This window comes from Melopsittacus undulatus, chromosome 1 (assembly GCF_012275295.1).
Source record: "Melopsittacus undulatus isolate bMelUnd1 chromosome 1, bMelUnd1.mat.Z, whole genome shotgun sequence".
NCBI classification, from domain to species: domain Eukaryota; kingdom Metazoa; phylum Chordata; class Aves; order Psittaciformes; family Psittaculidae; genus Melopsittacus; species Melopsittacus undulatus.
Genome location: NC_047527.1, coordinates 94638627 through 94651905, shown reverse-complemented (window position 1 = coordinate 94651905; position 13279 = coordinate 94638627). Strand labels below are relative to the sequence as shown.

The window sequence follows — 13279 nt, the reverse complement described above, 5'->3', positions numbered from 1 at the left end:
CTTGCACTTTAGTGGCAAAACAAGAGAGGAGGATGTGACAGGCAAAATATAAGTCCCTTTCCCTCTGTACTGTCTTCCATGTCAAATGCAGTGTTCATTTCTCAAGAAAGATCTGCCATATAATTTTGGTATTAAATGCTGTGATTCTGTGGATAGCTTAAAGTTGCTAGCTGTCAGCACATCATGTTTCACCTCCCTAAATGCATTTTATGTACAGCAGACAGGCTAAATGTGTTTGGCATTGGCATGCACTGTGTGGAGAATTGAGCACTCTGGATTTATTTTGGGTGGGGAAAAAAACATTCCTTTTTGTCTTGTTATGTTTTATGATCAGAGTTTTATGGTGAGAGCTTTTCAGACTTTTATGACTCCAACATCAAACAATATAGCTAAGAATTTAAGGTCAACAAAGAGAATACCTTAAGAAAAGCTAGCCTAAAGGACTTGTTAAGAGAAAGTTGGTTTGTATATCCCTTGATAGTATGCCATACACCTGTACTGTAGGGAGGATGAATGGGATGACTTGAGATCTTTCCCATCCTTGTGTTCAAAGTTGGAGTTCTTCCCTATTAGTATTTATTTATTTATATAGTGCTGTAAAAGTTGGCAGTGCTTTTACCAGCATTATTTATGGCAGGATGAAGGACTTAATGTTGATCTTGTTCTTCATTGTTTTGTAGACAGAATGATAATTAGGGAGACATCTTATCCAGAAAAGTCAGAGGAGAGGATGGATTAATTGAAGGGGACAGTTTTCTGAAAGATATTGAAGGAATTAAAGAGTGTATGTCTCTGTATGTGTCACAGGCAAAGACAAAAGCTGTTGCAGCTGCAAGAGACCAAAGCATCTGTCCTAAAGGATCTGCCTCTGGTCTGACAGCAACAAGAAGTGTTTACATTTTTTTTTTCCCCCCAGTGTTGCTTATTGAACACATTCATTACTGTGATAGACTGAACTTCAGAATGTCAACTTGTGCCACTTATGTTGGGGAATGTAATGGAAAGGAGAGAATATCCAAGGAGAAGCAGAAGCTGAACGTGTCATTGCTCCACTTCAAGCAGTGCATTTGTTTCTTCTCATATGTCTTACACTGAGAAATGAATCTTTTTCTTCCCTGTCTGCAGTGATTTCTAGACTAAACTTTGCTCTCCTTTAACACTCATTCCAAGCACTGAATTGTAGCATCTTTAAATGTAATATATATATTTAGATGAAATTTACCTTTGAAGGTATGTAGTCAATATAAGCTGCTGATGTGTTTACTATTTAAATAAAGTGATTGGCATTTAAACATTTTGCTTTATCACTGACTTGGGTAGTCACTGAGTGGAAGTATCTCTGCTATCTTAGCAAGTGGATATACTTTGGTTAAGTTTTTGATCTGGAATTTTTTTGAGTGCTGTTATCCCACAAAAAGCCTTTGGCACTGTCTAAACCTTTTCTGATTCATGGATCTCTGAAATTTGACAGCTGAATGCCCAGACCTCTACATAGCAAATTTGAGCTTTTTACCATATATTTGCTTTTCTTTGTCACTTAGTTCTTCTCGAAATAATTCACTGGTGCCAGAGAACAACAACCACAGTCAGCAGCTTATTTCTTTTTAGTGTTGTAGGCTTTAAGACTATTTTGTGTGTGTTTGTCTGTGGTGGGGTTTGGTTGGTTGGTTGGTTTTGGGGGGGTTGGGGTTTTTTTTTGTTCCTTTGGAGAAATTTGCAATAGTTGTTTTTGTTTGTTTTTGTTTTTTAAACATGAGGTTTGCACACTTTGTTTTAAAATATTGTCCTGTGTTGCCACATCCTTTCTGGATCACAGAATCATAAAATAATTAGGGTTGGAAAGGATCTTAAGATCATCAAGTTCCAACCCCCCTGCCATGGGTAGGGACACCTCACACTAAACCACAACACCTAAGGCTTTGTCCAACCTGGCCTTGAACATCACCAGGGATGGAGCATCCACAGCTTCCTTGGGCAGCCCATTCCAGTGCCTCATCACCCTAACAGTAAAGAACTTCCTCCTTATGTCTGATATAAACTTCCCCTGTTTGAGTTTTAACCTGTTACCCCTTGTCCTACCATTACAGTCCCTAATGAATAGTCCCTCCCCAGCATCCTTATAGGCTCCCTTCAAACACTGGAAGGCTGTTATGAGGTCTCCACGCAGCCTTCTCTTCTCCAGGCTGAACAGCCCCAACTTTCTCAGCCCGTCTTCATACAGGAGGTGCTCCAGTCCCCTGATCATCCTCATGGCCCTCCTCTGGACTTGTTCCAACAGTTCCATGTCCTTTTTATGTTGAGGGCACCAGAAATGCACACAATGCCCCAGGTGAGGTCTGATGAGAGCAGAGTAGAGGGGCAGGATCACCTCCTTGGACCTGCTGGTCACGCTCCTTTTGATGCAGCCCAGGATACGGTTGGCTTTCTGGGCTGTGAACACACATTGCAGCTGGCTCATGTTAAGTTTCTCATCGACCAACACTCCCAAGTCCTTCTCCACAGGGCTGCTCTGAATCTTTTCTCTACCCAGCCTGTAGCTGTGCCACATCACTGGCATGCACTTTCAGGCATTGCCTAGAAGCCTTGCTGTGTCTCACTGTCCTTGCACACTCAAGCCTTAAAATCCCTGTGTCCATTTTGTGGTTTCTTGGTAGACAATTGCCATTCCTTCAAAGTATTCCTTCTTTCTTACTTCTACACCTTTGTTCAGGTCCCATGAACTGTCAGCTTTGGCCAGGCAGGAAAGTTTCCTCTAGCAAACAAATCTTATCCCAGACATTAATTATAGAATATGACATTACTGGAGGGCTGCAGATGCATTGTGAAAGCTTTTTGGTGAGCCTGCACTGTTGTTTGCACCTGACATTCCCAGGTAGGATCTTCTAGCCTTAAAATCCTGGCAAAGCACATTGGGTTTCTCACTGAAAGTAGGAATAGGGAGAACTTCTAACAAATACCTATCACCTAATGTTGAGTTATATGCTCCCATCACAGAATAGATGCCCCAGTCATGTTTGGTATTTTTCCCCTCATGTTCAGTTCTTGGTAGAAGGTGCTGAAAGGTGCTGCTGTACTAAGTTGTAACTGCCCATGAAGGTATCTTTTCCTCCAGCACTGAGAACTGAAAATATTTTGCAGTACCGGAAGGTACTGAGAGCTGCATTCATGAGAACCACTTTTCTGGCTCTCAGAGTGCTGACAAGGGAAAGGAGTTAGCATAGTCTGGGTACCTGGACAGTTGCCTGTTTGCCAGTCTATAGGTTACTCATGCTTAAAGGCTTATTTAATTCCCTTTTGTTGGAAAGGTAACATACAGCTAATCCATCACTGTGTGTTTTAACTAACAGGTCTGTGTTAATGCAGTGTTTTTGTGGAAATATGTATTCTGATGGAGAGCAGTATTGTTCAAATAGAGATACTTTGTTTTATTGTCCAGTTGAGGCTTGTATTTTCTTTATTCATAAGATAATTGTGCAGATGATATTGGTTCATCACCATCATGAGAAACTGGGATATACACTGTTCAGATGTATCAATGTCCTGTAGAAACACAACTGTAGATCCTTTTAAACTTTAGTAGATGCCATGGGTTAAACTTGGGCATGGAGGAAAGCTTTAAATCTATCAGGAACTTACTGCGAGAAACTGAGAGGCAAGATGATGAGTTTGAAAACTCTGGTAAGTTGATATTGTGCTCAGATTTGTTGATGCACATCACAATAGTGTGTGAGCTTCTTTATGACAAGGGTGTTATTGGTGGTCTGTACAAACCACCAGTGACTTGAAAGTACCACCAGTGACTTGAAAGTAGATGATTGGTTCTCCCCTGTACTTTGTATTGGCCCAGAGAGCTAGCCTGCAGGTTTATATTAACAGTACTTCATTAAAATATTAAATTAGTTACTTTTTATGTTATTTTGAGGCATGATAAATTTTAAAAACTTTGTGTATGAAAAAAAAAAGCAGAGATATTTGCATGGTGTAAGTTAATTGCTTCTGTAAGTAATCAAAACTGCTTTCCTTCCACAGCTATTTGAACATTGGAGAAACAAAGAAAAAACCTCCTGAAGTCAATAACGAGGTAGGATGTCTGAAATAATTAAGTAAACCTGCAGTTAATGTTAGTGACATGCCTGCATGTCTGATTTTTATATATAGATTTATTATGCTTAATAATAATACAATTATCTACCATTCTGAACATATTTTCAGTGATTATTACTCTGATTGCTCTGAGCATGATGCACTGATTGTCTTCTGCTCAGGTTTCTGAATTGCCACATCCAGTTAAAAACTTTCAGTAAAGAAAAATCTCTTCTTGTCTTCATTGGATCTGGTTATAAACCTAAGAGAGCTTTTTTTTTTTTTTTTTCCTCATGCAAAAAAGATGGTGGAAATGGGAATTTTGGGGGTTTTGGACCAGCAATTTTTTTTCAAAACTTGGTATTATTTCTGGAATAGGGATGTTTTAGTTTGAAAAAATGAGAGTTCAAATACTTTTCCCAGTCACTGACAGTGTAAGTTATAAACTTCTAACAAGTTCTAGTCCATAATTCTCCAAGGTCACCTATGCTGTCCTCAACAGTGCTGTGCTGTAGTCTGAGGAGGTATCTGCAGGCTTCAAAACATACTGTGTGTAGGGTTTTGTGAGATGTGTGACTGCATTATTTTTGCTGGTTTATTGTGTATGAGATCAATGATTCCCAACAAACATTTGAATTGCAGCTTCTGCCTGGCAGGAAGCATCAGCTCACTTGTTTTTCAGTTTCTTTCACCTTGTGCGGACATGCCACGCTTCCAGCAATTTAATGGTTTGTGTAGCGGGTTTTTTCAGGGAGTAGGACCCCTTGTACTAGAAGACCCTCAAAACTGAGGTATTAGTGCCCTAATGGCATTTACTCTGATACTCAGATATTTCTTATTCAGAGGCTATGAAATATGATATCTGCATATTATAATTGATCATAACTTTGTAACTCATATTTTTTTCCCAAGTTTTTTTATGCAATTGACCAGAACATTGTAGAGATAGTTCTGTTGTTTCTGTGTAGCCATTCATGTTTCTCTGTTGCTTGGGTCTTTTTTACAAAGAAAAAAGAACATTCCCATAAGATGGGAAAAGCTAATTAAACACTGATGAGTCAGCAGGATTATGTACTGTTGCTGATGTATATTTATTGAGCAGCTCTCCTTCACACAGGCACTACCTAAGCTTTCCCATGACATTTATTTGTAAATTCAATTTTTGACCCCCAGCATTTTCTTCTTCTGCCAGTCCTGAGTCTTCTTTGACCAAGTTTTGTGAATCTTGATGAAACTAGTTAATTGCAGTATGCACAGGCAGAGAATAAAATTATTATCTCACCTAAGTATGATCTAAGTAAGAGATTATAATTGGGGGAGGGGGGAAGGAATGGTAAAATGTTTGTATGTAGTAATATTGCACTTACCTGAATCTCCAACACAGGAAACACAGTTCTGAACCAGAAAACATATCTTTGGATTCATATCTAGTCTTCACTGTTTTTTTCTGAATCCTTGAATGTGTGTGTAGGACCATATTTTATATTAAAACAGTGTTTGGGTGAAAAAATTATTTTTACATATCTAGAACAAGAAAAATAACTTGAGGAAAATGCTTCTAATTACTTCTGAAAACGCAGTGGTTTGGATTCACTATTATGTGTGAATCTCATTAATAGTGTGCAGTGTGACTAACTGCATGTGCCCTTGCAAAGAAGATAGTTGTCTTCATGGAAGGCTCTTAGCTAAATCTCCTTATACTGCCAGTTATCAGTACAACAATAGGCTTGCTACTTGAAGGCTAGTTTTAAGGCTGATTGTTTTGCAGCATATCCTTAGAATATAATACAGATTCTGTGCAGTTGGAGAAGTAGTTATAGAAGTTGTGGGTCTTTTACTTACAATTGCATGTTTTGTAAGAGAGGCTTCTATTATTTCTTCTGTAATCATTGTTCATTGTAAATTATCTTAATATTTTCAGCCATCTCCCTGGCCTTTGAAGTAAACTAGTATAACCCATCTATTATCTCAGCTTTCATTCTTCCTGTTTGACTTGTTTGCAATCTCCAGTCTCTGTGGGGAGCTTAACTCCCTGTGTCGAGTTTAACTTTATGTGATTGATTTATTTGGGCAAAGGAGTCATAAACATGAGATGAAACCTAGTAATAGTCTACCAATTTTTATCTGGCATTATGAGTAACACAAATGTTTTCATGCCCTAATCATTTAGTCCTAAGAATGAACTTTCAGGGGGCTGATAACAGAAGTTTTCATGTCTAAGTATATTTATGTTAAAACAATGTGAGGAAGCAAGTTTTGATTTTTTTTTCATTTTGTTTTGGGTTTTTTTCAGGCATTCACTTAGAAATAAAAAAAAAAAAAACTAGATGTGCTTTAGGACCAGGAGGGGCAGCCGTATTGTCTTTGATTTTGTCAGATTTTCATCAACAAACAAACAAAATCATGTTTTTCCATGAAATCTTGTAGCAGTCGTTGCTGCTCTAGCCCACAAATGTATTTTGCTTTTGTAAGGCCTTATTTTAGATTGAATTTCAGCAATAAAATCTTCCCTGTTTGTTCATTAGAAGCCACGTCTCTTTCTTCTCACTGCTATGCTGTTATGTGCATTGGACACTTCCTTGCCTGCTTGTACTTTTTTCGCCTTAGCAATAGCAGCAGCACAGCAGTTTAGGCCCTTCGTTCTCTTGTGACTTTAACGTCAGATTGATGTGCCACTCAGCTGATTTTCACAGTGACACAAATTCACTTCACTAAGAGTGTTCATGACAGTCAGAAGGGTAAGCTGTGGCTTATGAAGAGGGAGAAAGAAAAGATGAAATCAGAGCTAAAGGCAGTGAGTAGCTGCCACTGTGAAGAGTGAAAGAGTGCCTGTATCGGCAAATCTGTATCTGGCTCAACCATTTTACTGACACGGCAATACTCTTTCCCCTGTGTTTTGCTGCTTATCCCAGCAAATAAGTGATGACGTGTCTCTTGCACTGTGGTAGTTCTGTATGGGAGGCTGGAACAAGTTTCATAGGAGAAGTCTAATTATTCAATTCCTATTTGATTGTCTTTGCAACAAGGTAGCTCCGTAGAGTTGTCACACGCCATCTTAGTTTAGACTTTTTGGAGAGAGAGCAGGGGGAGAGAATAAGTTCAGATTTCAGTCTTCTTTTCAACCAGACACACCAGTAAGGGTAAAAGAAGACACTTGTCCTAGAAGCATGGGAAGACTGTGTCAGTCTCAGCTGATGGCCTTGCTCTTGGCTATTTTAATCTCCTTACAGAGCCCTCGCACTATAATAATATGTCTCAAAACTTTCTACAGTTACGTTACTTGTACAGAAAGTAGTAAAAAGATTTCATTCTGACCCAAGCTAAGATTTTGATCAAAACTATTCCTCAGGTATTTTGTCATTCATCGCTTCTTTTGGCAACTGAGCTTGTTTTGCAAGAGAGATCCTTTTTGTACTGAAGGTGATCTGCATGTACAAATACATTTTAAATGATGTGCTTGTGGAATCTAACAATCTCCTGAGGAAGTATGGACCAACAGACCTACCATTTGTTTATTATTATAAGGTTAATTGTTTGTAAAAGGTATTGAACATTATTTTCCCATTATAATGTGTAAAGCATGGACATTTATATTTCTCTAGGCACTATACCTGATCTAGATGGTCTCTCCCTGTGCACTCCAAAAGATGTAATTTTACTTACACTGGGGCTGAGTAAGCTGCTGAAGAATTAGCTGAGCTTTTGTATGTGCAAATCCTGTAGGCAGCTCTTTGCTTGAGATTTGTTGTTTCACAAAACGGTTCAGCTGAAACTTCCTTTCTTCTCTGACTTCTTGTGACAAAGGTTTTTGAACACATTGAATTAACAGTCTTTGCAATGTGTTATTATTATAGAGGCAAAGAATTGTAATCACCAAAGAAAAGCAGATGCATTTTGATATTCAAGAGCCAGTCTCTTGCAAACAAAATAAAAAGGGACCTTACGGTGTCGTGTGAAATAGCGTCTATTATCAAAAGTTCACAGTAGGCCTGCATTAAACTGCTTTACTGACCCATAAAGATAAATTTGGCCTTGGTTGAGAGCAGACAGATTTTCTTAGGTAATAAAAATGTGAAAATTTTGATCTGCACTTCACTTTTTCTCCTGGGTTTCTAGGACAAGGTGATTGCATGGCAAACTCTGACACAAGTATTTTTTGTGCTGCTCAAGATTCATTGTCATTTGTGTTCTGCTTGGATTTTTTTACCAACTTTAAATTTATGAAGTTATTTAAGAAAACTCTGCTTATGTCTTACTCAATGTAAGGCACATTAAGATTTATCTCTATAATATATAGAGATAAGGGTGGTGTAGACTCTTTCTCAGGTCCCACACTGTTGCCTATGATGTTTAAACAATGAAAACATCCTGGTCCACAATTTTAGAACACTTGCTGACCTACAGTACATTTCTAGCATTATCCATCAGTTGGGAATGGCTGTAGGGCAGTAAGTATGAAAACAGACGTTGCAAGAGCTGGTTGGTTGTAGGCCAGATGTGTGGCTGGTTGAGGAAGAGTCTCTTTACTCAATTTTTAGAATAGTGGATTCATTCCAGGATGCTGTCATTTAGCATTGGCTCTTGGACTGTCAGATTCAGTGATATGTGTCAAGGACCCTGGTGTGAGAGAATCAGCAGGGGACTCTCTGCCTGCCACCCACCAGTTCTTGCCCTACTTTTCCAGTTCCCGATTCTTCCTGTGTTCAGCCTCGGTATATTTCTTGTGCTACGCCTCACATTGCAGTAGTTTTGCCCTGATCACATTTTTTCAGTGATTCATCACTTTTTTCTCACTGTTTCACGTAAATGCATTTTACTGTTCCATAACTATTTCAGCTTCGGCTCACACCATGACAAGGGGATGTGACGTGGAAAATACAATGTTTGAAACTTGGTAGATTGAACTTACCAGCACATTTTTTTTTTTAAAAAAGAGGCATTTGAGATGTTGCTGTAAAAGTATTTTAAGGAGCTGCAATTGCTCTGTCTCCTGCTGCTCCTCCATATTTTAAAATTCAATTCATTTAGTATAATTTATGGCAGTCGTTACTTATGCATCCTTTAAGCTCATCTTTGTTGCTAGAAGTGGAGTCACCACACACCTGTTAGCAGTGATATGACTCGATTAATTTGTAAAAATTGAATTTTGGAGGTTTATATATGTTTCTTGTTTTCAGAAATTATTTTGGTATGTTTATGCTGGATATACCTTGTCCTTAACATACTTGCATATTTTTTCCTAGTATATTCTCATGAAAAATCCCAGTATTTATTATTATATTGTTTATTTCAAACCTAGCATTTATCATATCTGACAAATAATGTGCATGTCTAATCATAAGAAAAAGCTTTTAATTTTTCAGTGGGTTGAATCTTGATTCATTTTTAACTTCAAATTAGAAATGGCTCACTGATACTTTATGTAGGAGACAGTTTCGTGAGGGTGAGAGAGTGCCTGAATAGATATCAGAAATGATCCCAACATGTTCAAATTACAGCCACTTGATGTCAAAATAATCTATCTTCACAGGATATTTTTTCCTCATTCCTTCCTAAGACTTAGAAACAAACAGGACTTGTGCTACTCAGAATTACTGTATACAAAATACTTGTATGACTGAAAATATCATACCATATCATATATAGGGGTCCACTCATATTCTTGTGCTGATATGCAAAACTAAACTCTCTTGCTACTCCATATCTGACCAGTTTGATTTCTTCTACTGCTGGTGTCACAGGCTCAGTGAGGTATTTCTCATTTTCTGATGCTGAATTAATTAGGAATTCTACTGTAAGCATAGTTTTGGGAATAAGACTGTAAAAAGATAAAGATAGAAAAAAATGATATATATGTCTTTAATCTCCTGACCACCATATTTAATACTTAAATTTTATATGTCATTGTTTGGTATTTAGTATGCTAGTGACATAATTAGCACAACAAGGCATACAAAACAGATACTCAACCTGAGTGTTTATAATCTGATGCCAGGAGGAATCAGAAGAACTGACCAGACATCCAGTTAAAACATAAGCTGTCTTCTAATAGGGCCTATGAATTAATAAGATTTCTCTTTATATCATCCTGTATACTTGAATTGTGCAATTTTTAATATTCTAATTAACAGCTTGCTTACAGATGGATTTAGTGGATTTTGGAGCAACAGAAAGACTTGTAGTCTTTGGTTCATGTCACAGGAGAATTTCATGGGCTATGTTGAGTTTTATATGAAACTTGAAAGTTGGTCTCTTCCCTGATTAACACGTCTGCCTTGTTCTGTAGGGTAACTGCTCTTTCTGGTCTCTGAGGAGTCTGGGAGGGAAGACTTGCCAGTACTGAAGCTTTTAATAAGGCATATTAGTCTCATTAAAAACTAGTTGCTGCATATTACATTGACTTACTGGAAACATTAACAACTTTTACCTTTGATTAAAAATGATGAAAAAAATATTTTTTTAGGGTTACTTTTTGTTCTTCAGCTGTCATTGTTCATGGGTTCACAGGTTCAAGCCCTTCTGAGCAGCTATGAAGGCTAGAGGTTTCTTTTTGATTTAAATGAGTCTAAGGAATTGGGAAAAATACACAGAATTGTCAGTATTATGTCAGTGACAGAAAGGAGTATCAGGATTTATTTTGCTTGAATAAAATCTGCATTATTGATGCCACCATTGTGTGTGTTGTAAGGAGTGTAGGGTATAAATAACATCATACAACTCAGAGAAGAAATAGGAGTGATTCTTGGGATCCGGAAGCAACACAGGTGTGATCAGTCTTGGAGCACTGCACAGGCTATGTCTGTGCAGATAAGGCCATTCCGTTGTCTGATTTATCTCAGCTGAAGATCTGGCCTCTAGTCCAATGCCCCAAAACAATGATGGATCCCAAGAGGAACATTTTTCTTTTCAGGGCTTAGTTAGATGCAGTGTGACTTATCCCCAGATGCACAAGGGATATGAACTCAATATTACTTACTGTAGTTGAAAAAAAGTGCAATTCACTTTGGAGGGGAACAGAGTGGTTTTAAACACTGTGAATTTTGTAGGAGTTTTGAGGACTAAAAGGCTCCCTGGGTCAGTACATGGCCATTTGTTCTGGCATAGCTGTCCTGGCATAGTTAATTTTGTAGAAGCACAGAAGAGTTTGGGTTGGAAGGAATCTTAAAGCTCATCTAGTTTCAAACCCCCTGCCACAGAGAGGGACACCTTGCACTAGACCAGGTTGCTCCAAGCCCCATCCAACCTGGCCTTTAACACTGTCAGGGATAGGGCAGCCACAGCTTCTCTGGGCAACCTGTGCCAGGGCCTCACCACCCTCACAGGGAATAATTTTTTTCTACTGCCTAATTTAAATCTAAATTTCTGGCTCATCTATGCTATGTGTGGGCTGATAAGTTTATGTACTGCCGTGGCATTGTAATCCATTTATGTAAGTCTGGAAATGCACTCAATTAATAACAGTTTCAATGGTGCTTTGTATCCACACCAGTAGAAAGGCTAGTAGTCTCTTGCTCAAGGCTGTTCTATACTATCCAGTGTACCATCTAGCAACACAAAGTAGCCAGGGGAATGTAGATTAGCCAGCTTAATTACTATGTAAGGATAACTAATGGTTTTGTACTGACCAAACACCTCAGTGACTCTGCATCTTCTGTCCAAGTGTATGAAAATGCCCATTAAAAAAGTTGTGTTTCTATGAAATAGATGTTTCCTGTTTTGTAATAGCTTTAGAAAACTTACCATTCTAATTTGCTTTTCATCACTGAACCTTGAACATTCCTTTATTTCACATCACAGTGTGGTGATAGTGTGTATAAATGGGGTTTTGGTTCTTTTGACCTCAGTTCTACCCTAAGGGAATGCAAATATTTGTTCTCAGTTTTTCTGAGCACATTGATTATCAAACAGGCCATTATAACAAACTGGCAAAGCCATGGCTCATTACATGAGCTGATAAATTTGGAATGTGACATTGTGTTGAAATACTTAAAAAGAAAAGGTTAATTATAAACTGATGTAATGAGTGAGATGGTCATAGCACCCAAGACTATATTAATACAGCAAGAAGAAAGGGCAAGCCTTAAACCTGTATAAATCAAATGAGCATATAGTGTCTGGTTCAGGGAGGTTTTTTTGGCTGTTGTTTTGCTGCCATCCAGAATAGCTTTATAAATATGTGTAGACCTGTAAATCTTGCAGTTGCTCAGTTGCTCCCTTTGATGGGATGCACTTCTGGGAAGAAAAAGAAAGAAATCAGACAGTCATACCAGTTCTTAGCTCTGGATAACTAGCCTGTGTGCTCATGGCAGCCTGTAAATGTGCTCCCAGACCACTCTATGTAGCATGTCTCTAATATACAATGTGGGGGGTGGGGGGGTGGGAGGAAGCCAAGAATAGTACATTTCTGTTTAAAATTATTCTCAAGTGCATAAATTCATCTTTTTAGAAACTAAATACACAGTGTTATCAGAGAACAATGAATTAATGGGCTGTATACTGTTCTGATAGACAAGGACTGATTCTCTGAAGTGTCATATGCCTCTTGCAAGTCTCAGGTAGCCAACAAGAGGTTGAGTATTTTGCTGGGTTTGAGTATTTGAATGATATGTGTGAAAAGGGTAATGTAGCAGTCATAGAAGCAAAAACTTTATGTATTGGGATCAATAGTAGGTTCATAACAATCAAAACAAATACACATTATTTTGCTACATCTCCATTTTAGGGATTATGTTTTTTACTTTCTACTGGTTAACACATTTCTGAACAAAGAAGTAAAAAATATTCTTTTTTAATCTGTATTTCAAGCCAGTGTGTGGGTTACTTTGTCTTTGTTGAGCAACCCCCACATTCTTAATGATGATTTCCCTGTAAAGCCATATATGTAACATTCTCTTCCCACTTTGATTTAGAGCACTGCATGAGCAAAAGCCCATTAATAGTGTTCTAAAAAGGAGTAATGAATTTTTTATTGATCTTCCTTCGACTGGACCACATAAACATAATAGATTTTTTTGTATGAAAATTATATTAAGTTGGTGTATATATGTATGCATGCACACACTTTATATACATATATAGACATGGATATGCACACACTAATTCAGAATGGTTTTCTTACAAAAACTGTTTTTCGTATGTGTACATATAATAGTATACCTGAGGCAATGGTTTGGCTGCTGATCATTTTGGTTTGTTT

At 37.9% G+C, this 13279-nt stretch overlaps 1 protein-coding gene across 1 annotated transcript in view; it reads left to right on the top strand.

The window, feature by feature from the left end:
- DCDC2 (doublecortin domain containing 2) overlaps positions 1-13279 on the top strand; it is a 53567-nt gene that overhangs the window by 1297 nt on the left and 38991 nt on the right. The window contains exons 2-3 of the mRNA XM_031049718.1: positions 4030-4081; positions 6334-6336. Of these exons, the coding sequence (XP_030905578.1) occupies positions 4030-4081; positions 6334-6336 (55 nt within the window). The remainder of the gene's footprint in view (positions 1-4029; positions 4082-6333; positions 6337-13279) is intronic.